Source organism: Platalea leucorodia (genome assembly GCF_965183815.1).
Source record: "Platalea leucorodia genome assembly, chromosome: 2".
Lineage (NCBI taxonomy): Eukaryota > Metazoa > Chordata > Aves > Pelecaniformes > Threskiornithidae > Platalea > Platalea leucorodia.
The window spans coordinates 27,086,104-27,113,755 of NC_138824.1; the positions used below are offsets into that span (position 1 = coordinate 27,086,104).

Below are 27,652 nucleotides of genomic sequence, written 5' to 3' on the forward strand. Positions count from 1 at the left end.
AATACTCAGAGCTGCACCTTGGCCCTGTTTCATTTACTAGTAGAGATGCAGCCACTCTGCTGCACAAACAAATGATAGAGACATGTTCACAGCTGAAACCTTCTGAGTTTCAGGGTCAGAACAGCAAGCTTTGGCAGTCATTTAGCAGCTGCTGGATTATCCCAGTACTAGTGTTCGTTAGCTGGTACTGAACAGATCAGAAGACCGGGGCTGAAAACAGCACTGTGCAGTGCTGTTAGCTACCACGCTGAGGAGACTCCATTAACTACACTGGAGTTACACCAGAAGAAATGAGAAGACACTAAGGACTGCAGCCTTCAAAGACAAAGATACACAAAATGGGATATTTTATAAGCATCTTTTCTTAGATTCTTGAAGAGTTTATTTTAGCAAGGCAGGAGATCATCTCTTTCCACTGAAAACTGTTGACAACAAGCACCACTCACTGCAGCTGTAAAATTTTAGTTGTGACAATGTTTACAGCAGTTCAGATACAACTTCAAAATGACAGCTCCGCTGCGGTGGAAGGACTATCAGAAAAGGGAGCAGCCCCTGTTGTTTAACAAATGTTAACAAATGTCTTTCCCTTATTTCATCTGTGTGAAAAGAAACATCCCACAGTTCACTTATCTGATCCTAATGTCACCTCAGAGTAAAGTTCATGCCAGACAAAGAGTAATCACAGAATAATAAGTATACACTTACCAACCGTATCCATTAGTAAATTAAATTACTGTGATTTTTGGCAGCAAGGGAGAGCTAGGTTAGACATTAGAAATCATTTTGAACCATAAGGATAGCAAAGCAATAGATTAATTTGCCTGGGGAGGTTGTGGAGCCTCTATCACATGGGATTTTTAGAGCTCATTAGAAAAACATCTGTCAGGAATGTACCTGGCAATTTGTTTTGTTTTAGGAGTAGGGGCAGAGGAGAACAGGATGACTGCTCAAGATCTCTGCCAGCCCTGCTTTCTAAGATCCCTACAGAAGTCAACACTGAACACCATAATTTTCTAGCAGCTGTTTCATTGACACAAAGCTCAATTAAATGACCCTTCAGTGAGGTCATAAGTTTTCAGTGCTGACCAAGTCCAGTCTAAAGACGATCATCAGTGGAAAAATTCAAAGTTTTATGGCAACCTGGGGGATTTGTTTTACATAAACTATCCATTCAGGTAAGTAAATCCCACTGAAGGCAAGCCACCAGGCATTTTAGGAAGAATCAACTGACCTGGTTTCATATCCACAGCAAAATAAGCCATCTTACTGCAACTCTAAAGAGGGAGCTAATGATACATTTTTCCTGTGGATTAATGAGTCAATTGTGTGTTTTCAGACAATGAGATATAAATCTAGCCAGGGTGGTAAGTCTAGGATGGTGCCTAGATTTCACGCAAATGGACACCAGTTTGCAAAAGGAGGGTTCAGAGGGCAGCCAGCACCCACATCCACGGAGAGGAAGCTCGCTTTCAGCACCCTGGACAAGATCCGGGTGCCCCTGGGGGTTCCAATGGGACATGGACCCCACGAGGCAAGGCGCTGCTTACTCCTGGCTGCCAGAGCTGTGATGCTACCAGGCACGGAAAGACCCAGGGCCCTTCCATCAGTGGAGCCTGCCTTTTTGGATGTCAGAGCAGAACTTGGTAGGATGCACCAAGACTAGACCTGCCAGTGCAAGAGCTAATAGAGAGATGTGAATCATTTGCAGATGATATAATTACCTGGGGTTTCCACCCGCCGGTAATGGTAGGGGTTAATGCACACTTCTTTTTGTTTTGAGCCAAACGGGAACTCACAACATTCCAGTGGTTTCAACTCATGGTGAGATTGTAAATCAGGCCAGCGCCACACTCTGCAGTATATGACATGGGGAAGCCCCTTGCGGTGAGACACCTGCAGTCGCCCATCCAAGGAACGTGGGATTGTGACACATTTACTGGGCTGACCCGGGCAGCTCAGAGCCCTTTCCAGTTCTTCCATGGCGCCTTTTTTCTTCTTTAACTTCTTCACCAAGGAATCAACAGCTTTTTCTGCCCACTTTTCCTCTTCATCTCCTTGTTTCCAGCCCAGCAGCCTTTTCACTGCAGGGCTGGTGAAGGAGAACAAGGAACTGATAGGGGTGCTGGAGTGCATAAGAAGCAGAGATTACACACGAGCGTCAATGGAAGCACGAATCGCTCTCTTGCCTTGCAAGGCTTGCACAGAGTTTCCACAATACTGAGATGGATGCTTCCTTCAAGGAAAGGTTCTTCCACACATAAGTTTTTGTAGTCTTAGGCACTGGTTACAAGTAGTCCAGTAGGGTGGGTCTCAGAACTTTCCAAACATCAAGAAACTGCTGAAGAAGCCTGGAATAACAACACAATACATCATTAGGCTTCACACACTCCTTTCATTGTTCCCTCAATAAAATCTTTTGAAAGAGAAATGATTCAAAATGTGTATTTAATTTTCAATGGTTTTCTGTTTGTTTTTTGCTGTTTATTTTGGGTCCAAGCCTCTCCTCCCCACTACCCTCCATGCTCATTTTAGAGTTGGACCTTGGAAAGCATTGTGTCCTATCACTTCAATTTGTGAGTTTAATGCACTACACAAATTGTCGAAGGGTTAGGGTTATATTCACTACAAAAGAAAATGTACCTTTATTTTTTTATGCTGGTAGCTATAGGGTCAGCTCAAGCATCTTGTACAAAATTAAATCTGTAATATCAAATTTTATGGAAGTAATGAGTAGAATATTTTTCTGATTTCAACTCCCTCTCTGCCTCTCCAATCTTACTCAACTGTCAGGAGTTGTAAAATATTAACTGCAAAATTAATTTAAAATTCAACTACTCACAGATTTCATTTAGTGCCTTTGAAAGATCTATCACTATTCTCTAAGCTTATTTACATTGTCTCATATGCAAGAGAAAACCTTCTTTGCCTAGCCAGTCTCTTTCAGTCTCTCCAACAATTCAAAGTTTTTTGGATGAAAATCACAGGCTTTTGGACACAGTTTGTGCTGGATGGATCCTCAGTTATTTCTGCTAGGAGTTGCTACATCTGACAAAGCCCAACAGAAAGAGTTTAGTTCTTGAGGGTTTTTCTTTTTTTTTTCTTTTTTTTTTTCTTTCTCTCTTTTTTTTTTTTAAATGTAGCTGGAGCCAGTCTAATTTTAACTGAAAATGACATATTTTCACTGACTGGCACTCTGAGGAAAAATGTTCTTGTATGTCAAGCTACTTACTGCTTTAAATATGCTTTATAGACCCCCTGTGCATACCAAGTCCAAAGGTCTGAAATATACAGAGGGCACTTAAAGCAGGAGGTGGGGGCAGCTTCCACATGGATGCCTCCAGAGAAGCAGCTCCATGACTGCCCTACTCCACCAACGGGAGGACTTTGGTCCTTCTTGCCCCCCACCAGGAAAGGCCTGGACACTCAGCACAGCTTATATACAGCCACTGAGGAAACAGAGACATATTGTCCCGTGTTGGGAGCAGCAGCGCTTCACAATCCATATTATTCTGCAGTTTTCTTAAATGCACAGCTCTTGTAAGAGTTCAAAGGGCACTTGGGGACACCAAGTGCAGGCACAAGTGCAACATATTGAGACAGGAGGCCAATCCCAAGGACTGGTTCCTCGGCATAGTCTGATATGCTCAGCACCACACAGCTCTGGAGCATGCTGCAGGGTAAGCACACATGGCCCAGGGCATCAGAGCCTCTTAGACAACATGCAATGTTTGCTGAGGACCAATAACTGCCTAGAGCTGTTTTCCTCCCAGCCCTTCTGTTTTGTTCTCATGCCCATTCCTCTGCCCCACTGTGTCACCCTTTAAGATGCCCAGCACCCTGAAAAATGCAGATACACATAAACATAAGGAACTTTTTCCCTTCTTCCATGAGAGCACCAATGATGAGGGTAGGGGCTCAAATTCCCAAATGCCTTCCACCAAGCTAGGGAGATGGAAGCACTTGGCCCCATGGCAGAGAAAGCCATGGCAGAGAAAGTGATTCTTTGGCATGTCACAAGCCCCAGCAGCAGCTGCTATTCCCCCAGGAGATTCATATTTCAAGCACCAGCGGACAGAAGGCTGCATGAGAATATGAACAGAGGGACTACAAAACTGGAAGGAAGAGCAAGCACACCTTGCTTCAGGCACCCACCACAGCATTGAGCTCTGGCTTATATAATTTCTACATTATTAATCTATGTCCAGTTGTCCTCAACTGTCAAGAGAGGGTCTTGAGAGCACGGCAGAAATCCCCTCACTCGTGCCATTCAGCAATCAATGATAGATTCTACAGGACTGCCCAGACTTTTCTCACAATGCAAAGAGAAGCTTCGGATTCCAGGTTTTTTCCCTACTCTGTATTAGTAAAAATCCAATGACCTGGAGCATTTCACTGGATAGTTACTAATGCCTCGTAGTCAAAACTGAAGTCTATTCCAAACACTTAGAGGGTACATGTTAGAATGAAATAAGTTCAGAATGATTTATCACAGGAAAAAACCCTCAAGCTGTTTGTAAAACATAATGTGGATAAAACTTAGGCAGGCAGTCTCCAGCCTTTGTGGGAGCAGGCTCAGCCTATAGAGCCCAGCCCCAGCCCCATCTAGGCATCCCATGCAGTGGAGGTGTCTGTCCCTCGCTGCCCTGGTGAGAACTTGGGGAGGATCCACCACCACACTACTGTCATTACTTGGCAGCACCAACCCCATCCTCACCCGAGAAAATGAAACAATGCTGGGATGTCTCTGAATCAGCCCTGAAAGCAGCAGCAGGAAGTGAGGAGAGCCTGGGATGAAAGCCCACAGGACCAGCAGTGGTGTAGAAGTCTCTGCTCCAGGCTGAGAGGGAAAATGGCTCACACTTCTTATCTGAGGGGGTCTCCCAGGCGTTAGCATGTGTAAACAACTGCCCCTGATAAGTTAGTGCAACATTACAATCATCAGATATGAAAACGTACATGTTCACGTAAAAGTATTGTCCCTGAGATTTTCTTTTCCATTTTGACCAAGGTTTTAAATAAACACATTAATCTTGTTCAGTCAAATTAAATAACTCAACAGTGACATCAGTATGAGTCTGAGCACTATTGTTGCTAGTGGGAGAGCCGCCAAGACTATGTGTATAAAAGCAAAAGCCATGCTTTGCAGACCATGTGATGTAGGCTCAGATAAGTACATTGCACAATTTCCTACCGTGCTCCCCCCACTTTCTTCTAAAATCTTTTTTTCCCCGAATTCAACTGACATACAAAATATAAATGGTATTAAATAAACTAACCAGCTTTCAAATAATATTATTATCAGAACATCCTAGTTTAATGTTATTAAATTACATAATACTGCATATTATTCAGCAGCCTAAGCCATGTCTTGCTAGGCTTAGATACTCCATTATGAAATACCTAGGCAGACACTCAGCTCCAGGGCTGTAATGATAGAGATGTCAATTCACAATTTAATTTTAACAGTCTTTCAGGACAGTAGTTGCTTAAGCTGTATGCCTTTTGTAACAGGCAACTTGCCTACTCAACTGGAAACTTCCAGCATTGAAACGTTTCAAAACCACGTTTGATGTATTTTCCGTGCTGATGATCCATCATGTTTCTCAATGCTCATCGCTTGAGAGTGGCACAAGGGGAGGGAAGCGTTACAGTTTTGATCCATAACCCCACCACACGTATCAAGCCCTGGGCCATACCATGATGGGAGTTCTGGTCTGGTCACCTCTATCTCCCTCAGTGACAATATGATGTACTATCATCAGTGTGAGTCAGGCATCATTCAGGGTACATCGCTAACACAATTCCCTCCTCTGGGAGTACAAGGAAGGCTTTGTCTATCTGTCAGGTAGAGTAACTGGTCAAGACCAAGCATAGTCAGTCTTCCATGCTGTAAATCTTTATTCCATTGCCAAGTTTAGCCTAAGATTTGAAGCTTGCTTTAGGGGAGAGACAGAAGACATGTGGCATGTGAGCATGGACCCACCCTTTTGTTTCTGTGGTCTGCAGGAGCAGGAGAAGGTGGAACTGGAAATGCTTCAGTTCACTTGCTCCACTCTTCCTAAACATAAGGTGCCTACCTTAGCTATGGCTACACTAGTGCTGGGGAACATTTCTGAGCGTGGGAACTTGATTATCTATAGCATAAATTATTACCACAGTATCTGAAATGGCTTTGGTCTGTGCCAGTAGCACTCTCCCAAATAACTCTTGTGCATGGTTCAGGAGTTAGCAGGGACCAGAAGAAGTCTGCATAGAGCCACCCTGTTTTGAAGGGTGAGACAGCCATTGCATGGAAGCAAGCCTCTCCATCCCAGCTGGCCTCAAGCTGAGCCTCAAGAACAGTATCAGGCATGTTTCATTTATTAGTAAGAAAACAGCCTTTCAGTAGAATTTACTGAGCCACATAAACATGTCCAGATTGTTGACACTCATATCTGACCCAGTCACCCTCAAGTCCCTAAATATGTACTTGATAAAAACATGCATGTACATGGCATGAACCATTACACCCAAAAGTAAACACCTAGAAAAAATCAACAAAACCAGGCACCGCATACAGCTAATGCTGGGTGAGATGAGTCTCACCTCAAGTCTGAGTGACTGCCAGGCTAAGACCCAGCAACATGGACACGGAGTGAAGGGGACGGGGATACTTTCTCCTACTCCTAAACCCATTTTTCACCCCCCAGTGTAGAATTAGCCTATAAGTCCTCAAGTTAGGAGGAGTGGAATAGTTTCCCGGAGTTCCTGCAGGAACTCCACTACAGTAATTTCCATTGTGCTACTAAAGAGCCTGACACACCGAGAACACAGAAAACAGATGAAACACCATCATCATGGGCTTGCTGATTCCTGACCTGAGCTAGGTCCTGCTGAAGTCAGTAAGAGGGGTTCCAGAGCTTGTGCAAATTAAACATGCCCTCCTTTGTGTCTCATGTGGCAGCATGCTGACACCTCCACCATGGAAAGATTTTGGGAAATTTAGATTTTGCTTAATGTAATAAGGATCCACTGCATTGGGAAAGATTCACATCACCCCTCAGCAGAATGTCTGTGCAGGCCAACACGCTGATGAAGTTCCCCTCTAATTCAATTCCCATGGGCACAGCAGGGGAATTGTACCAGTCCTCGTTACATTTCACTCTAAGCGTTATGCAGAAATCAAAGAGGAAAACTGCACAGATGCTGGCAAAAACAGGCTTAAAACACAACTGTGTAAAAGCACAGTGCCTAACCTCCCTCAAAAGCATATCTGTGCACGTGTGTGTAAGTGCACATGTATGCAGATGTGTGTATGTATCTGGTCTTGGAATAAAGCTCCAAGACACTGCCTCCACTCAGAGTGCCTGCCTTGGCTAACTGAGCCGTGAGAGGCATGGCTATCAGTCTTGAAAACGGCTGACATCATCAGTCTCGGTGTCACTGCAACAGCTAAGTAAGGCCACAGAGGGAGATTTCTCAGAGGGTCGTCTAGACATAAGCTGTGCAGTTCTTGGAGATGCATGCGGCTGGAAAATGGAGTAGTGAGACAATTATAGCTGGAAGTCTGCCGCTCGGTGACTAAATCACAACAGAATTGGAAGGGAGAAAATTATTTCAGTCAAACAACGTAAAGAGGAATGCTGTGAACATGCACTTGGTTAGTTATTTTTACCTAGCATTGATTCAGTTACTTCCACCTACTATGAAAGAGAGAAGCATGTGAGTTTTCTCAGTGAAATCAAGTCCTGATTTGGTTTCAAATGTGCCCAGTTGGCAGCAGCCAGCGTGCACCTAGAGCTGGCAAAGAACTTCCACATCATCACTGCCACTCACTATGGGAATCTTCCACACATTAGCACGGCAAAGGACTTTTAAATCAATCAATCAATCAATCAATCAATCAGTCAATCAATAGAAGTGTGTTTACAAATACTTGGGCCTCAAATGAGCAATGAACCTCAGCAACCTTGCCCTGAGCCTGCTCCTGCTCCTGACCCTGAAGCACCTATCCTGGCACCAGCGTTTTGCAGGCACAGCAGATCAGAGCTGGGCAGGAGAGGTTTCACACATGCATTCAGTCTGGAAGAGCGGCGTGGAAGTGCCTGAGCTGCACAGCCACCATTGCTGCTGCTCCAGTAACCAGCTCATGGCTCGGGAACGGTGGCCACATGTTATTCTTGATGCATGTAAATCACTTCAAAAGACTCATGTTCCACTTGTGGCACCCACAACATCATTTGGGATCCCTTGGGGCCTCTTGTTGTGCTTGGGACCAGCCAGACAAGGGTGCTGTTATGAACCTATCTGAAACCACTGTCTTTTGCACCCAACAAAATACAGTGAATGAATTATTCATTACAATGTTACCGAGTTCTTCCACAACCACAGAACCTGACACCCAGGGTTTTAATTAAACGGGATGTAAAGAAGGTTGTTGTTTTTTTTTTAATTAAGAAACTAAATTTCTTCCTGGTTTAACCCTGGACTGCTCCAATTGAAAACAGCTGCAATGATAGGAGGTAAAGTACTTGAGACTCAAATTTATCCATGTTTCACACAGCCCTGGCAACATCTCATTGTTTATTCCTGTAAGCTTAAATGAATAATGCAAACTTCTGAAACTAATTTTCTCAGGTTTTTTTCAAGTTTGTTCTGAAAGCCCTTCTACATTGAATTTTATCTGAAGCCACCAATATCAAAGAACAAATCTCAGTGCTTCATGCCTCTCCGGTCACTCATCCACACTGTGGAGTCTTCACTGAACTCACTGCCTCCCAGATAAAGTAAGGACAAAATTTGATGCCAATGCCTAAAAATCTATGACATCCAAATAATTTCTCTGAGTTTGTGGAATCACTCAAATATTACCTCATCTACTCAGCATCATTAGGCTTCTCTTGACAGGAATAACACATTCTCATTTGATACAAAGAAGGAAAGATTCAAGTACATAAGCCGCACACCTTAACACAGCTACATAAACATGCAGATGTGTTTAAGAGGCGTAAATTCTGTCACAAAAGAATATTAAGTACCCAGCTCAGTTTTGGTATGCCCATGATGCCTGCCTGGGAAGGGATGTACCAGTTCCTGCAGCGGGACCTCTCTGGGTGAGCACATCGACAGATGCTTCAACAAAGCTTCATTAGTGTGACTTAAGATGGGGAAAAGAGAGGGGCGTGGACATGGTACCAGTACACTAATGTGCAAAAGGCTGATGCAAGCAGGATAGGAGCAATCTGTCTGTATGTCCACTTGAAGAAACGGGGAGAACATATGAATTGGATAGGTATGCGTTGGGATAGTTACCACTGCTAGAGGTCTGTGAGTGCAGATTACACAGCTTTCTTCAAGAATAACTGTGCTGGCCTTGGGGAGGAAGAAGGGACTGGAAAATCCCTTGAGATGAGCCCTTCTGATCCTATGTCCCCTACTATGACCAAGCAAAAGAGCCCCTCTCAGGTGCAGCACTAGGCTAACATGGCTACCCTGGCTTTGGCCCCTGGGCTACCTGCATCCTGCTGCTCAGGGTAAACCCAAACCAGAGGGCTGGGACGTTCTCACTGATTTTTGCCTTTGGAAATCTACCACAATATTTGAAGGCACCCCACAAAATTACCACAAGTCTGTGCAAAAATACAAAACTGGACCAATTTATCACTGCGATCTCTCTTTGACTGCACTTCCTTCCTCGGTATTAATTTTTGAAGGAAACCAGTGACTGTGATGTTTATATGGAGTGAACTGCGCTGTGTTCCCTGGCTGGGCCACAACGAAGTTTCTGAGATATAATGCCACAGGGACACATCCTCTTCTCTGCCCCACGCCCTGCTCCCCGCAGGCAGGAGGAAGACCCATTCACCCAGTCCCTGCCTTGTCCCTTCCTGTGGCTGCCTTGCTCAGGCTCGGACCAGCAGCTCTGAGGAAGAGCCCCTCTCTCAGCTGCCTTCCTCCCGCAGAGCCAGAGGCTAAGGAGCACACATGCCATGCGGGAGCTCAGAGGACATATTTGTGGGAGAAGGCAGAAGGCAGTGGGACATGATGGGGAGGTGCATCAACCTGCTCTGGGGAGCCAAAATGTCTTCTCATAGCTCTGGTTGTCCCCATTTTATAGACAGTCGGTCCTGCATTCCTCACATACCCACCATTCCCAGAGAAACTGTAGCAAAGCCCATCGGTGTTTCTAAAAATGGAACAGTTGGAAATACGCAAAAAATAGAGTTCCTGCTTTTAAAATAAACGCTGACTTGTCTCTAATATAAAGCATGCAGCCAAGTGCCTCCAGAACAAACACTTCACAAAGGAAGAAGGGGACTAGAAAAGAATTTCAGCTTCATTGCTCGCCTAAAGTTTATATCCATGCTAATCGTATCCAGTAATCCTCGTTATCAATCACTGGCATTCTTGGAGCCATTCCCAAATACCCATTTTAGGAAAAGGATTTGCTTAGAGTTAGACATTAAGAATCTTGTGAATAAGGATACATCTAAAGAACAATTACTTCACCAAGGATGTGGCGCTCAAGTAAGATGGGAACCTTTCCTGAAAGTTTAGTGTCTTAAGTTGTTAGAAAGGAATGCACTTTTGGAGCTCTGGTTGTACTTTTACAGTGCACACAGGAGAAACAGATGAAGCAAATGTTCTCCTCGTGGTGTACGGTAGCACATCCCATCTACCTAACAGGAGACCTGAGGGCCAGCTGGGTGAGGTTCAGCGCAGTACTGGATACCTTCATTTCCTGGGGGAATACACAGAACTGATGGGAGGCTGGCTCCCGCTGGCAGATCAGCGAGGTCTGATCCCGGCGATGGAAACTCTGGCACCCAGTCCTCCCCATGCAAGGAGTGCATCTCATGCTTTTGAGATCTGCTGCCTAGGTGTGCCAGGTATCGAATGCCACAAAGTCAGAGATAACCTGTGACACTGGGAGTTAGCTGGGGAGTCTGTTGCCTCTAAGCACCCCAGATTGACAGGGCACTCCCAGCCATGCTCCCAGCTGTAGCCTGGCACAGAGGCTCCCTGCCTAACACCCAAGGTCCCAGAGACAGAAAGACATCTGGGAGGTCTGCCTGAAGGGTTACTTACGCAGTTGTGGTGTTAACACAGTAGCCATCTTTTGCAGAAGATGTAGCATCACAGTTTGGCAAGTAAAATATAGATCAATAGAACATATAGATCATCAATAAAATACTCAAAAGGAAGAACTGCCAGAAGTGCCTCCTCTTCGACTGACAGCAGGCCTGGGGAGGGAGAAGCAGTACTGCCAGCCACCTCTCCTTCCTCACAGGTGAGAAAGCCTGGCCAAGTGCATATGGAGGGATATGTTTCACACACAAAAGGCTTTCCGTATACATCATGTTAGCAGTTTTCCATGGAATCACATTAGCATTTCATTGTGTTCAAACCATATCACATTCAAATCTGTTTTTCCTAAAAGGCTTTCATTGTGCATCACTGTGGGAAATTGCTAATGCAATAAGATTGACATATAGGTTCTCCAGCATGAACATCCGCAGTAATCTGTGCTAATTGAGCCCTCAGTGGCTTGTGAAACCCTGCAGGGGGGAGGAAGGGTGGAGCATCCACAGGGCCTACCTCTTGGAGAACTGCAAAAAATAAGAGTGTGGAGGACAGGAAAGCACTAATATTAGTGTGTTTTATCCATGTAAAGATCTGATTCAGTGGCAGTGATTGCCTTGGACAAGGGGCCAATGCTCCCAAGCAACAGCACTGAGACATTCTCCATGAAAAATATCTGGATATGCTTGGACTCTCTATGGAAGTTATTTCACAACAACAGGATTAAGAACAAAAGGAGCAAGAACTTGTCTATCTAGTTCCCTCCTGTGGGGGGAAAGGAGGAGGCGGCTGGCCATTCCCAGTGGCTTCAGCTGAAGATGTGGGTGCTCAGCTTCTCTGCAAACCAGAACACTTGCTTATGAGATTAAACAGGCTTCATATGCCCACATTTGAGCCTGGGAGTATAAAACGAGGGCTGGATTCTCTTTAGCATGTAAGATGACATGACATGCTAACAACCAGCTTCAGGAAACACACAATGCTGAGCAAAAGGCAGAAACAGGGCCCTGAGTATTTAAAAGAAACATGTCTCTCTTCAGCAAACCCACTCCCGGAGTCCGTTTCTGCCCTTCCTCTCCCCTCGTAGCACTCAGCTCTGCCCCACACAGCCCCTCGAGCCCAAGAGTCCCAAGCAGGTTACCACCAAGAAGCCTTGGTCCCAGCATCAGTCCTGTAGGACATGCAGTAGGGCAGGCATGGGAGCCTCAGGCTGCTGCCTCACACAAGAATGAATTTTGTTTTTTCTACTCTAGATGTCCCTGTGGAGGCCTCATGCCCTGCGTGAAGTAATTCAAGATCTGTTGATGAGAGAGATAAATTAGCTACCTCATATGTGCTGCAGGGTAAGAAACTGCACATTGGCAGCTGGGCCAGAGTAATTTGACAGAGACAAGTAGGTTTGGATAGGCCAGGCCAGCAAATAACCATAAGGGAGTCTTGAAAAGCCACATGAACTGCTTGTGCCTCCAGTCAGTTCAGCACCTACTGGGCAGCGTGTGGGATCGCATCCTGCCACAGGCCTCTGGGTAAATGGTTTTCCCTCAGGTGCCTCGATTTCTGCATCTGTCATACAGGTACCCTGACGGAGACAGCTTTGTAAAGCACTATGAACTCTCCTGATGAGGAATGCTGCACAGGAATGCTTAAAAAAAAAAAAAAAAAAAGTTTTTTTTGTTAGAAAGAAAACACACACAAAAAGATTAAGTATTGGTGAAATGTACTGACCTCAGGAGCAGGGTTATTTGCGTTATAAAGGATTCTTCATTACAGGGAGCTTTGCTATTAGCAGACACCACTTTCTGGAAAGGGTACCACCACCGCCGACTCCCTGCCTGCTGTTCTTCACAGCACAGCTGTGCGACCGAGTACAACAGCAGACCAAACACACACAGAATAACCATTATCAAGAAATGACCAATCTTGCTCCTACTGTAGCCAGGTAAGAGGGTGAAAGGAAGCCTGAAGCAGAACAAACTGTAATGACCCGAGGGTCTGTTAATTTTCTTTCCTCCTCGTTTCTCTCTTTCAGTGGACAGTGAGTTTGAAGCCAGTAGTTCTGGGGGACTCTGGAAGTGGGGAACATTTTCAAAGCCTAAACAAAGACCAGGTGTATCGAGAGACTCCAGAACAGGAGTCGGCATGGAGACATTTCAGAAAGAAAAGCAAAAGACGCACGATTTTGGCAGGGGTCGTGCTGACTGGGAGCAGAACGTAGGTGGGAGAAAAGAGCTTGTTGGGAAACGGGAGGTTGCAGTATCAAGCTGGAAGGTTGCCACAGTGTGGACTAATGCTTTGGCAGCTGCAAACAAAAGGAAGGAGGAATGTAAGAAGTAACATGAAGAAAAAGTGTCAGGAGACATCTGGGAGTACCAAGACCTGTGAGGAAACAGAAGAGTGACAGATGATGTTACGTTTGGCAGAGGGGAGGATGGTGATGCTACTGACAAGGAAAAAGAGTGGGAAGGAAACAAGTTCTGGAGAAAAGGATGCAGGAAAGATAAGACAGTTCTCCTCCCAGTCAGAAACACACCTTGATCTTAATGCTGTCTCAGAAAAACAGAGATCGATTATCAGATTTTCTTCTTCTGTTTTGTGTTTTTATGTAGGGGCAACCGCGTAAACTGAGAAATTGACTCCACTCCATGTCCACCTCCACCATGTCCTTGCTGTGCCCTTGTCCAGAGGAGCTGAAGCTCAAAGGAAACTGCTCAACCTTACATCTGTCTATGATGTTGCAATAGTTCTTGCAGAAACCTGCAAGTGGTTCTGTAGAACGATCTGTCTAAAAATCACAGGTATCTGCACAAAACTTGGGCAGATAATGTTTCACCTGCTTCAATTTAAGCGCATACATGTATTAGTCAGGATCTCAGCCCAGGCTCTGATCCCGCAGTCTGTTAGATCCACTCATCTGCAGAAGCACAGCAAGGTTTTGAGCTGCTGTAATAAATACACAGGGCCCTAGACTCTTTAATTCACCTCTTCATCTGTAAAATTCCCACAGTATTAACCATTCAAACATTATAGACAAAATATAAGATGAGAAAAAATCTCAGATATTTTTGAAAAATTAATTTTATTATACTGTATTCAGAGTCTAATGCTTCCTTACAACAAATGTTCTCAAAGACAGTAATAGGACAGCAATGATTCTCTCAAATTGTCATTGTTATTACTATCTTTTGCTGTTAATGTACAATAACACTAATGATTCTTTATACCTGCCTGCAGCAGGAAACCAGGCAGTCTACCATAACAACCTTTCCTATGTATGTTTTTGCTGTGCTGTTTTCAGTTAAAATATTTACGATGTGGGGTTTTTTTCCTTCTCCCCCATCCCTGTAATTATTATTCGTAAGGGGTACATTGCACAGCAAATGGAATCTCTGTACACTTTCACTATATTTTTTGCAGCAGACAAATTACCCAGAGCATATATATTTTTCCCATTCTGGCTCCCCTTATTCTGTTAGGTTTCTTTGAAACAGGGTGCCTAGTACTGCTGATGCTGGGATTACTATTAGCCGGTATCAGCACCGGTGATGATAAACTCTAGCTAGTGTTTTGGTTAGAGGTCACTTGTAATTGGTAGCCATTGTCCTTTGAATTTAACAATGGAAAAATAAAACTTTATCAAGACAGATTAGCCTGGCCATCAAAATTACAGCACTTTAGCATTCAGGAGAAAGGATTACATGACACACTATCTCCCGGGCTGATAACAGCAGATAGCTAAGGATTCAAATGCGAGATGCAGAAAGTCTGTAAAAAGGAGAGAAAGGAGGATTAACTGTCCAAATGTTATGTGATACGTTATACCGACTCTTCTACACTCCTGTTTTACCAAGTTCGGCCTCGTCTTGTACCCACTGAAGAAAACACTGAGCACTACTACCAGTTTCCATGAGAGTAGCTTCCAAACCAGAGGTGCTACCCAGTTCCCCTACACACATCCCCACCTTCTGCAGATATTTGGCACGTGTGTACGTGCCTCTTAGCCTTGGGCAGGTGTGTTAATAAAATATTAATACTCAACTTCTTCACAAAGTTGTGCAGTTGACAGCTTTGTGCGTATTTGTTTCACTTGCTGCACGTAAATAAAAGCTTCTCTCTCCAACTCCTATCAATTTACAAATCCTGATTATCATAAGGATTCATGATAAAATACACTTGACCCTTATTCCAGTCATCTTTGCAGAATTACTGTTTATCAGCTTATGTGCAAGTTAACAAAGTGAATAAGAAAATGTTTTTAACCCCATCACAAAGGACAGATGAGAATGGGAACTACTGCCGAACTCAGTAAATACAATAGAAGGTATCCTTCTTGATAGGGCTCACTTAAATACATTTTTGGGCACGTTTATTTTAGCTACTATGTCAAATTAGCTCAATATTAAAAAAAAAAACAAACCACACAAACAAACCACAAACATCCCCAGCCTCTGCTTTAAAATCTAACAGGAAGCAAACATGAACCAGCCAGACACTGGTACTTATCAAATCTGAAAGAAGGGAGTTGTCTGGCCGGATTAAAACGGATGAGGTTTGTTTGAGTGATGACATTTGTCCTACCATTGCTGAAGGGAAGAATTTTGCAGCGCTTTCTTCAGCTTATACTCCTGAAGATGAGAAGATTATTCCTACCGCACAAATACATGCACGTATAAAGACGCACATTTCCACACACTGGAGATACAAAGTACTGAAACTCGCGTTATCTGCAGTGTCCTTCCCAAACTGCCGCAAACTTGAATACATTCCCGAGCCGTGCACATCATTTCCCACTTGTGCCAAGGGAGACCTCATTCACTGAAAAGTTGACCATTCCAGGCTGAAAATTTTTTTCACTAGTTTATAAAACTCAAGTAACTAACAGCGCGCGTGTGTGTGTGTGCGCGCGCGCTTGTCCATGTGTCTGTCATTTATTTTTATTCCCACTAATGCCTCTTTTAAAGCAGATCTGGCTAGCGTCAAATAAATTTACCCATAAAATCAAAGTAGGAAAACACAGTTACTGCACAATATCCGAATTGTTACAAATGAGCCGAACTTTGAATTCCCTCCACTTAGAGCTGCCCAGGCACGGAGATAAAATTACAATAATTCGTAATTTGCCATATCGAGGGCTATTGGTTTTGGAAATGTTGGTTACTTGCTAACAAGTAACGTTTTAACTTAGGGCCAAAAAAAAGAAAGTGCCCGTTTCTAGCTGGAATACAAACCCAAATCCCAGCAATTCTGCTCCGTTTTGCTTGGGAGCGTGTCCAGGAGCGGGATTTCTTGAAGAGAAAATAACCTCTGAAAGGAAAAGTATTTCCAAACATGTCATGTGGGTTTTTGTTGGGTTTGGTTTTTTTTCTTTCCCCTCCTACTTAAACGAGAAGGAAAGAAATCCTAACAGCGGGAAGACTTGTCAGCGTTTAGCCATCCATAAAAATGTTTTTTCCCCGCGCTCCTCCTTTCGCTGGCAGTCCTGGCGTCGGTTTGTCTCATCTCGCTGCTGCCCCGGCCCCGGCCCCGGCCCCGGCCCCCGCCCGCACACCGCCACAGCGCAGCGGGGCCGCGGCCGGCAGCCGCGGGGCACCGGCCCGGGGCTGCCCCGCCGGGCGCACGGGGGGATGCTGCGGCCCGCCGCCGCCCCGGGAGCCGGCACGGCACGGCACGGCACGGCACGGCACGGGGAGGGATGCGGAGCAGCCCCGGCGGGAAGTTTGGGGCAGCGGCGGCGGCGGCGGGACCGTCCCCGCTGTTCCCCCCCGCCCTTCCCGGGACGCGGCCGGGAGCCCCGGTTCTTACCTGCCAGCGGGCGCGGGCTGGGGTCTCGGCGCGCCGCGGGCGGGAGCGGGGCTGCAGCTGCGCGGCGGCGGCGGCGTCGGGGCCAGGGCGCAGCGGCAGCGGCAGCAGCAGCCCCGGCCGGCGTCAGTCAGGCGGGAGCCGCCAGCCTGTATTAGTGCGCCGGGCTGGACCGCGGCCAGCAGCGCCGCTGCCGCTGGCCCGCCCCTGCGCCCCCCCGCCGCGCCGCCCCGCGCTCACACACACTCTCGCACTCTCGCACGCTCACGCACACGCGCGCGCACACTCACACGCACAGCGTGCACCCCTCAGCACCCACACACGCCGGTCACCCCACCACACGCTGCCCCCCCCCCCCCCCCCGGGAGCGCACCCCCACCACAGACGTTGAGTTCACCCCCTCAAACACGCGGACGCGGTCAGCCCCTTCACAGAGTTCACCCCGCGGCACAGACGCGCCCACAGTCCCCGCTTCACACCCCTGTCTCACACACAGCTCGCCCCCCGGCACACACTCGCCCCCAGCCCGGCGTCCCGCGGGACAGCAGCCGCCTCAGGCGCCGCCATTTCTCCGCCCCGCGGCTCCCCGCTGAGGGGGCTCCCCGATCCCGGCCCGGCGCGGCCCGGGGCCCAACGCGAGGCTGGCGGCAGAGGCCGGGCCTGGGGCTGTCTGGGGTCGGCGAGGCTTCTGTATGTGACCGCCGGGGCCGCCCCGGGGCAGAGCCTCTGCCCGGTGCCCCCACAGCCAGCCCTTCGCCTACGGCGCCTCACACCAGCCTCCGAGCACCCGAGGATGGCCACAGTGGCCAAGCAGGGCGCGGGGCAACTTCACCTCCATCCTGCACCGCTCTGGGTGATGCTGACCCGGCTTTTGGACACAGGGGACAAACTCTGGCTGCGGGGGGAGACTGGGAAGATGTCCCTCCGGGGCGGCTGGACAGCAGCAGAGGGATCTGGGGGCCAGGCTGCGCCTTCCGACCGCGGGCTGTGCGGAGGCCACCGGCTCTCCCCAGGCGTGCCCTTGGCTTCTCCGCCTGGACGCCGCACCGGGGCTGTCACCTGCGTGGGGTGTCCTACAGAACTCCCCTTCGTCCCGTATTCGCACCAGCGTTTGGGGCCATGGCAGCCAGTGCTGGGCTCCCACTGACTGCAGAGTCAGCGTCTTGAATTTGCTGTCCTGAAAGTCTTCTGGCGATTTCGTGAGCCGGGCTCGTAGGACCTCCGTTTAGCTTTGAACTGCAATGCAAAAAAAAAGTCGTTTGTAAATAGGATTAGTAATACCTGCACAGGATTTTTGAATGGTCCCATGAGTTCGTGGGACTGGTCAGGGAACAGCCAACCGCAGCCATTACTGGCGAGCAGATGTATTTTCTGCTCGAGATATTACCTATTAAACCCTCATATTACCTATGAGTAACCATTTCTAGCTACATAGCACGTTGTATTAGCTGTAATAAGGAGAAGCTGAAAGAGAAATATCAGGGAAGTCAAGTGGCTTCAAGGACGCTAGAAATAAAAGGTACTCACGAAACTGGGGCTCTAGGCAGTGCTAGGAATAGGTACCAGCTGAACCTGACCCTGGTTGCATTGAGGGGTTCCAGTTAAATTGCACTGAGCCTTTTGGGATCAATCAATAAATATGATTAAAGATACCATCCTGCTGACATTTTCACCAGAATTTTTTACATTGTAAAACATGACAGAAAAGCTAATGTTGTTTGAGTAGACATCAAAAAGCCACAATGGGATCATAGCTCCACAGCACAAATTTACCGAGGCATGTGTGTGTGAGGGTTGTGGTGGAACAGGGAGATACAATGTAACACCCGAAATACCTCTGTTTCCCACTTTGGCCCGAAACGTCTTAAAATATCAGCGGCTTCCTCGCTGCCATCTCACTTCTCCTGCAGGAGACTTCTTGACAGATGAATGGCAGAAGAGTTGCTGTTATTTATAAATCACTGTAAACATTTATAAATTGCCAATCACCCATTCTAACTCAGCATGACTTGAGATTTTATATCCATAATGCTGTTTATATTTAACTTACGCACTGAAGACATCACACTGCAAATGCTCGATGCGCACAGCTCGGGTGGCTCGCCTGAGGTGTGGTGTGTAACTTACTGAGGCATGGCTCTTGATCACGAATCTGAGGGCTCTCATACCCAAGTTCTGCTGGGGCCCACTGCATCTCTTTCAGGTGTTGAAACCTCCAGTTCCTTACGCCTCTGCTCGCAGTTGCTGCTGCCAGCGAAGAGGTGGCAGGACAAGGTGAGCCTATACTCTCTCCTCTGGTGTGCAGCCTGCTGTGCTATCGCCAGCCCATCTTCATTGGCAGGGTGAATTAAAATGCCAATTCTGCTACTGGAGCGATCCCAACCAGTGGAGGATAGCGGCAGAGCCACTGCCTAGATTTATCAGTCATTGCCTAAATCTTTACTTTGATAGTAGCTTCAAGTTAAATAGGCATAAACTATTTGTGAAATGACTGAATTGCATTCATATTTGTGTGGTGCCAATTTTAACTGCACTATTTTGAAAAAGTACAGCTAAAAGAGATCACATGGGTATATATATTACTAGAGTTTGATATACTACAGATTATACAGCAGGGAACAATTTGTTTGCATACAGTTGTATTTCAGATCATGTGGCACGTGTGTGTAGCTGTTTTATTACAATGGCTGAATATACGCTGGCGTTACCTGTGATCTGCTAAGCCTATTGAACTATGGATCTTCTCAGGAGCAGGGCTCATATATCCCACCTCTCCTTTCCCCTCTCTCCACACACACTTTCAGACCCATCCCTGAATAAATCCTCATCCGCGTGGTTTTCAAAGCCTGTGTCCTGGTTGTAAGGCTCCACTCTCCCCTCCTCCTGCCGGCATGACTCATCACCTGTCACTCCTCTGCACCGCCTGGGCTCTGCTAATTCCATTTCTCATTTGCCATTATCCCTCTCGAGTGCCTCATTTCCCATCCTGCCCCTTGTGAGAGCAAACGCCCTCCCTTAGCCTGCACACAGTGTAACTTTCCTTCTCAAATCCCATCCTGTAAAACACAGACCAACCTTCTTTACTCATAAACCAAAACCTGATCTGAGAGCATTCTCCTTTTTTTTGGTCTGTATTTTGTCTTTTTATGCTGGATAGCTCTGTAAAGAAAATCATCAGTAAAAGCATATGTAGAAAGTAGTAAAGACTGGATGTAGCTGTAAAAGGGAAGGAAGGGTTCTAATTTCTTGTAGCACTGAAACTGTGCGAAACACATAGAATAACATGAATTTTCCACTTGGAGGGAACTGCAAGTTCCTAAGAGCTGTAAATATATCGACTCTGTGTACGTACTGCTCCAGGGCTCCAGTGAAGTACTGGCACTGTCCACCACTGAACAAGAAATAGCTGTTAGAACAGCAGTGTCGTATGCTGCATGATGGAGATACCTCAAATGGCTCCAAGTGTGCTGGCACGGGCACTAGAAGACTTCTAGCCACAGTATCATGGATTTACTGTGTGAGTTACATTTTCCTCACGGGCTTTCTCCAGGCAAAGACACAGCAGGCACTTGCCTCTGGCAGCAGATTCTTGGGAACAGCAACATAGCTGTGGTTCTGCTGCCCGCTCTGCCTGTGCCAGAGCCCTGGAAAGCGAGGGCTGTTCCTGTATCACAGGGTGGAGTCAGACGTGCAGGGCAGCGTTGCTGAGAAGGAGAAGCTGACTGTTCAAGCAGCAGCAATCACCATCTCACTCCCTCAGTGGGTGCGTGAACAACAAGCCTGAACCCTGCCAGGATGCCTAGCTTGACACCTTTTGCTCCCCTTCCCAGGGTAGGACTGGGCCAGCCCCAAACCCTCACCCTCATGTTTGGCTAAGTTTGGCATTGCTTGTGCTGTCCAGAAGCTTGGAGCTTGCTCAGTTTACCCTGCTGCTTATTCACAGGCAGTTTGGGTACCTCAATATCCTAAGGTCTGAATAGTTTGGACACATCTGTATCAGGTTTAACAATAAACACTTGAACCATCAGGGAGTCGTCTGTCACACATCTTTTCCAGCACAAGCAGGATAAAACATTTGCTCTGTACAAACATGTTTCATGCTACTCCCATCTATTTCCTGCATGTTTGGGGCTTAAGATGCTGGTTCTCAGAAGAAAAACAGGTGGAAAAAGCAGCTGCAATCTTGTGCAACATGTTGGTGAAAGCAGCATTGCAGAGACTGTGCTGGGCAGCTGGGTTCTCTGTTCCCTCACAGCAAAGGCATTAGAATTGCTCATCTCACTACTCTTTGCTTCAGACTCTACAAGTGAAGCTATAAATTCAGAGAGGCAGAAGAAGGAGCTAGGCAGGTTTGGAGATGCATGCCTAAAGGGAGAGAAGGAAAAAAAGGGAATCAGCAGTGGAGTGGGCATGTAACAAGGAGCACCTGAGAAGACTGTAAAGCAATAGTTCAGAAATACTGGGAGATGCAGAGGTGAGCGGGCTGAGTGGCTTCATGTACTGCCATCAGAATGGGGATTCTGTCCCTTTTGGGTCAGATGACCAGTAAGATCTAAAATTTATCATTTAGCTTCATGGCACTTTTCATCCAGAGTTGCAAGAGATGTCAAAAAGTGAATGAGCATACTGTGATACAGACAAATGAATTTAAAACGTTCCTGGTAACTTTCAATTACCAACCCAAAAAGACTCAGGAAAACATTTGAACTGGCCAGGTTGCTACAGTTTTTACAATTGGAAAGGATAATTTTGTATCCACACCGTAACTGAGCTAAAGATTCTTGTTATTCTGTGTATGTAAGTACCTGCTGAAGCAGCTGCACAAGAATGAAGTCGTATTATTTGTGATTAAAGATTTTGGGGGCAAATCCCGCTCTGAGCTACAAGAACATAGATTTTAAGTAATTCCAGTGAAATTTATCATCATATTATTATACCAAAACTCCATAGACTCCCTTGGTTTTTTCCTTTTCTTTGATGCACATGCAAAGACCTGACTTTAATCCACCAAACTTTTTAATGCATTGAGATCCAGCTACCTGTCTTGTTATTTGTGCTGAGTTTGTTCTCTGCTGCAGAGAATAAGACTCTGAGATGCTCAGAACAATATGACTGTTGGGATGTATTTTTATTCCAAGAGAAGTGGATTGATCCCAGACTAGCTGAGATTAGTTTGAGTACAAGATCTTCCAGCTGACAGTCTTATTTCTTCCTCCACAAAACTATGAGGCCATGTGGAGGAATAGGACAGAGACAACCTACTTTTGCACTTGTTCCTTTTGCATAACAATGTTGATGAGTTAGTAAACCTTAGAAGGTAAACTGTAGAAGGATTCTGTTTCCATTCTTTTTAGCCAGCACTGGCTGAATTGTGTAATAAGAAATCACTTCCCTGCTGTTTGGTTGACCTGGCTGAAATATTTATGTGCCTCAGTCTCAGCTGGCATTGGTTCAAGAACCACTGTAATCCCCTGCCTTCACTTCACCTTCTGAACTTCACACCTAATGTTGGGAAGAATCAGATGAACTGTCACCATTTCATCTGAGTCCACTCTTTATCTTACTAGCCTGAACAGTTTTCTTGTTGTTGAGGATTTGCTTGGATGAAAAGAAGCAGTATGGAAAAGGAACAGTATGCAAAGATTCATAAACAGTAAGAATGAACAACTGTCCTCTGACTTGACACATACCCAGAGGTCCCAGGATTTCCCTGAACTTTGACATCAAAGCCAATAGTTATGGTTGAGCTAGAGCAAATCTGGAAAGAACATAGATTTTGAAATCTTTAGTGATGGAAAATCCATTGCAAGCCTTGCTAAATTGTCCCGTGGTTAGGCTTATCCTTGCTGTAAAGAAAAATCTTTCTCTGCTCTGAATTTTTCTAGCTATTTGATCTTGTATCTTTATATACGAGACTAAAAGCTCATTATTACTACATGTCTGTCCCTTTACAGCCTGTGCTTATGCTATCTTTTCCTTCACACACTTGAGACGGCCCTTAAGTATCAGGTGATTACATAATCTTAGGAGTTGCTGGGCTCTCCTTTGAGCCCTTTCCAGATTCTCAACATCTTTTTGAGTTGCGGACGTCAAGAACCCAGGGTTCTCCAGCTCTACCAGACATCAGGGGACATACACAGAGCTCAGCCAACTTTGTTAGCCTTGTTTATTCTGTCTGTATTTCAACCTGTAGAGATGACATTAGCATTTTAATAATTTTGGCTCTGGCTGAGATGATGCCCAAGATCTCTTTAGATTCCAGGTTAGACTCCCCATCTTCTCATACCTCTGCCTGCAAAGGGTCGTCACTCCTGCATGCCACCTTACTTTTGAGTGTGCAGAAACATACACAGTTTTCTTGCACCAGGGTTACAAGCAAGTACTGGAATAACTTCCCTATGGATGGCAGGGAATCTCTCCCCCTGAAAAGCAGATCAGGCAAAAATCTGTCAGAACAGCTAGTCCTTCCTTGGAAATGGGGAGGGATGGAGTGACCTTGAGGTCCTCACCTGCCCTATTGACAATCTAACTACATCACCCCCTTGATTTTTTTCTCTCCCCTTTTCAAGAATGCCATAATTTGTGTCATTGGCAAAGTTCTCAGTAACAGCTTCATAGTTTCTTCTGCATCATTGTTAAAAACATAGTTGAATACTGTAAGGGCAAGAAATGATCTCTTTGAGCCCTCATTAAAAACCCATCAAGTTGATAAAATTTTCCCCATTTATGGTGACATTTTCAGACCTCGGAATTAGTCAATTTTTAATCAATTTAGAAAAATACAAATTCAATACAGCTTACATTAATTTCCTAATTAAAATGTCAGGTAGCGTGAAGCTGAATACCTCTGAGAAGTCTGTAATATTAAACCCATTTCCTTTACCAGCTAAACTTTTAATTTGGTTTTAATTTCACCAGATATTTTTGTTGACTGGTGGTACTTACATTGTCCTCCTTTAATTCTTTAGCAACTATAACCCGTGTAAACTGTTCCACTGTTTTACCTGGAATTGGTCTTAGCTCTGAAAGACCTCCAATTACACCACCTATTCCATATATCTCTAAAAATGCTGGCATAATATTAGCTGTCTTCCACTTTAATGTTCCTAGCCTTCCAAAGTCTGTTGAAGCAGCACGTGTCAGTCAGAGAGCTCCTCAGCACACACATTTAAAATTCTTGAGAGCAAAGTGTCAGGACCTGATGATTTCAAAACGTCTTAAGTTAGGATTTGCTTTTTAACATCATCTTACTGAAGATCCTTAAAATAGGAAATAAGTTATTACCTTGCAGTATAAGTAATGTATAATTTAACTTTTTTTTCCAGATACTTTTTGAAGTCTTTGCTTTATTATTCACAGTTCTATCATTTCCACCTAGTACTGGTACAAATAATTGTTTGAATTACTTTAATTTCTGGGATGCTTAACTCCTTTCTTACTGTTAATTCTGCTAGCCATGGATTTCTCCTCCTTTTGCTTCCATTTTTTTTTTTTCTAAAATCTCTATTTCTTTTTTGTCTCCCGTGTTTTATAGAATGTATTTGTATTCATACCCCTTCTGAGTCCGTCTGTTCTCTGTTAACCAGAATAGCCTCCGTTCTCAGTTGGATTGTGGTTTTTAAAGCATCTCCTAGAATATTTTAAGCAGTTCATAATTATTATTCCCTTTTCTATTTATTTTCTTTCTTTTCAGCTGATTTAGCTTTTAACTGTTTTCAGCTTTGTGAGACTGGGTTGCTTTGTTTTTTTTCTAAATTACCAAGAACACATACGGCTGTCTGAACTATCTTCTGGTCACATATCACAAATGTAATCAGGTCACGATACCTTGCACTTAAGCAATCTCCTTAATTTAGTGATAGATTTCTCTACCAGTCAAGACTGAGTCTAACACATATTCCTTTCATGTTAGATGCAGAGTTTTTGGGGCTAGGGAAGTGATCCTTGGTGAGCAGAACTTTTCACAAGAAATTATTGACCTGACAGGATATCCTTCCTGACCCTTCCTGAAAGTACATTTAAAAGCGAGTCCATAGAGAGATTTTTCACTTGGCCATCTTATCAATGAAGAAGAGGTATGAAGAAGATCAGCATGTTTTGGAAATATTAAGAGGAGGGTCATGTTAACGTGCTAATTTCATTTCTTATGGGCCTTTTTCCATTTGAAACTCAGCTTAAACAGTTCCATCTACAGAACTTCAGTGCAAAATAGAAACAAAATACTTTTGTCTTTATAATGTTAAGGGATGGGCATATGGAACCCTTACCTTAGTTGCCTGTGAACTTCTTAATAGTTTTCACCATGTTTTATCTCCATAAACCAGCCATAGTGAAGCAGTGATCCCTAAAATGCCCTTGCGTGTTCTGTTTATTTAGAAGGTATGGTTATTTGGATCTTCACACGTTTATGTGGTTTCTTCACATTCTTGCTGTAGAAAGGGGAAAATAATGGTCACAACAACAAGCCAGTTAACTTTTTTTTTTTTTTCGTGGACTTACTACCTCATTAACAAATGTCTCAAAACAGAGACTGTAAAGATGTGTTTCACTTTCTGAGAAAGCCCATCTTGGAATGTCATTTGAAACTCATCTTCACTGAATGATGTCCTTGGACTTCCCTCTCCAGATGAAAACATGAAAAGATGTTCACAATTAATGTTGATGGCAAACATCTTCTTAATAATGTTTTATTTTAAAACACTCCCATGGTTTAAACAAAGACAGTATATATGCCTTTGGGTGGCAGGGGGGAAGACATCTTTATAAACTAGACTATTTAAAACTCAAAATATAATGAGAGGAAAAGAAAACCTCAGTGCTATTTGACAGACAAGAGCGTTGTACTGATAAGCACAGCTTATTTGTTCAGTGTTGGCATTAGAGCAGGATGCAGTGAGTAGAAGGGAAAATGCCATTTGTGTTAGAAAACTCACTGTATTTTAATTAAAAACTTGATTTATATGGATCAGATTTATCTGTATTTTCACTATCTGGCAGAAGTAAAAAGAGCCTCATAAACTTATAGTTGCTTCAAGCAATAGGGGTCAAGCAATGCATCATTTTACCATGTGTTTGCTTTAAAACAAGTTGGGGACCGACTGAATATTTTGCCTAGGGGTTCCAAGAAGAAAACTATTGCACTCCAATCTACTCCTTGCAAATACATTAATAGCAGTTGTCTTGGAGATCATGAAGTTATTACTACTCCGTAGGACCAGTAGCAATGGTCCGTTTGGAGGTCCGTGCGCCTTTCAAAGGGACATGCATTTAGTAATTTGTGCCCTGATTTAAAGCTGACTGCAGTTCATGGGAACTACCACCATTTTCAATAAGTTATAGATCAAGCAGTTATTGAGTAAGGACTACAAGACTAAGCATGTGATAAATTCACTCCCCTGGGAATCACCTGGCACCAAATACCAGGCCTCACATTTAATCAAGTTATCAGAGAAGCTGAGTTACATGAAAATGTGTTTTACTGAGTATCAGTTCAATGACTATTTGTTAGACATCCAAAATGTACACATCTTAAAGAATATTTTTATACCTACAAATATTTTTTAACCCACTCAGTGCCTAAGAGGAAATACTTTGAGATAGCCTATTAGTCTTCACAGCTTCTAGTCTTACCACAAAAAAAAAAGAAACAGGGGGGAGAAGAAGCTGTTTTCCTGTGGAGGAAAATAGATCAACATTTAAAGATGGTCCACTAAAATATACCTCTAAGTATATCACTTTAGACAAAAAAGTATTTATTCCTTAAGTCGTTAAAGCAGCTACTTATTTTCTAGAATCTTACCCTGTTTGCATTACAGGGATGTACAGGGGTGCATGTAGTCTTGCCTTTTTATGATGTCTCTTCATCTTTTTCCACCTTCCAGTCCATATTCCAGAAAAATTTCCTCATTCCTTCCACAGGCACATCTGCCCAACTGAGTGTAAAATGAACAATTTTTTTGTTGTTTTGTGGCTTCCGAAGTTTTACTTCCCTCCATCACAAGACTTAAAGGCACCATATTCTACAAACTAGCACATTTAGATTCAGTGAAACCCTATGTTACTGCACACTAATGTAATAATGAGAAATGTAATTAAAGTCACTACTATAATAACATCTTATCGGAATGCACAATGAAGATAAACTTGCTTATTCCAGAGACAGAGGGTTTATTGCATAGGAAGCAGTTTGTTCTGATGGATTCTTTGATCTACAACCAGTATCTTTGTTAACTGGAGGGGTGGGGAAGGGCTTGGTATATATTGCCACATTTTCCTTCAGCTGCCAAGAGAAGAATAATTAAAAATAAGGGGGGCTTCAGGATCAAAGAAATGGAAAAATTTACCCTGCCTGAGTGAACAGGCTGAGGGAAAAAGTTTTTAAAAAGATCTTCATTAGTAAATATTTAGAAGGCACAGATGCTGAATAAACACCTCATTTAGCTACAGACTTCAGCAGAACAATTACTGTATGAAAAAAAATCAAAAGACTCAAAAGAAAAATAAAACTGGGTTGGTGGCAAGTATGTAAACTGTGTATAGAAATACCACAACTATGCACAAGGTATCAGGTTTTCTTCATAAAGGGCAAGAAATTACTCTGACTCATCTCTCCATATTTTGTACACAAATGAGACTGGATGGCAACCGAAAACCTCAGAGACATTTCAGAAGTCAATCCCTGGGAACTGGGGGATAGATAGCTTCAGCATACTGGTCCTTGGCACTGTGTATCTCAAACTGGGACGTTCTACTAGCTCCAGTCTCTTCCAAAGAAAGTGCTAACAAGCTCAGGGAA

The 27,652-nt window shown here is 44.5% G+C and overlaps 1 protein-coding gene across 1 annotated transcript in view; it reads right to left on the reverse strand.

Annotated features, from left to right (window-relative positions):
• The window catches only part of SMAD9 (SMAD family member 9), a gene marked incomplete at its 3' end in the record, with an annotated part of 35,809 nt that extends 18,883 nt beyond the window's left edge, over positions 1-16,926 (reverse strand). Inside the window, exons 1-2 of the mRNA XM_082304897.1 lie at positions 16,861-16,926; positions 1,722-2,348 (exon numbers count right to left, since the gene is read on the reverse strand). Coding sequence (XP_082161023.1) covers positions 1,722-2,133 — 412 coding nt within the window. The 5' untranslated portion in view covers positions 2,134-2,348; positions 16,861-16,926. The remainder of the gene's footprint in view (positions 1-1,721; positions 2,349-16,860) is intronic.
• Positions 16,927-27,652: the final 10,726 nt, after the last annotated feature.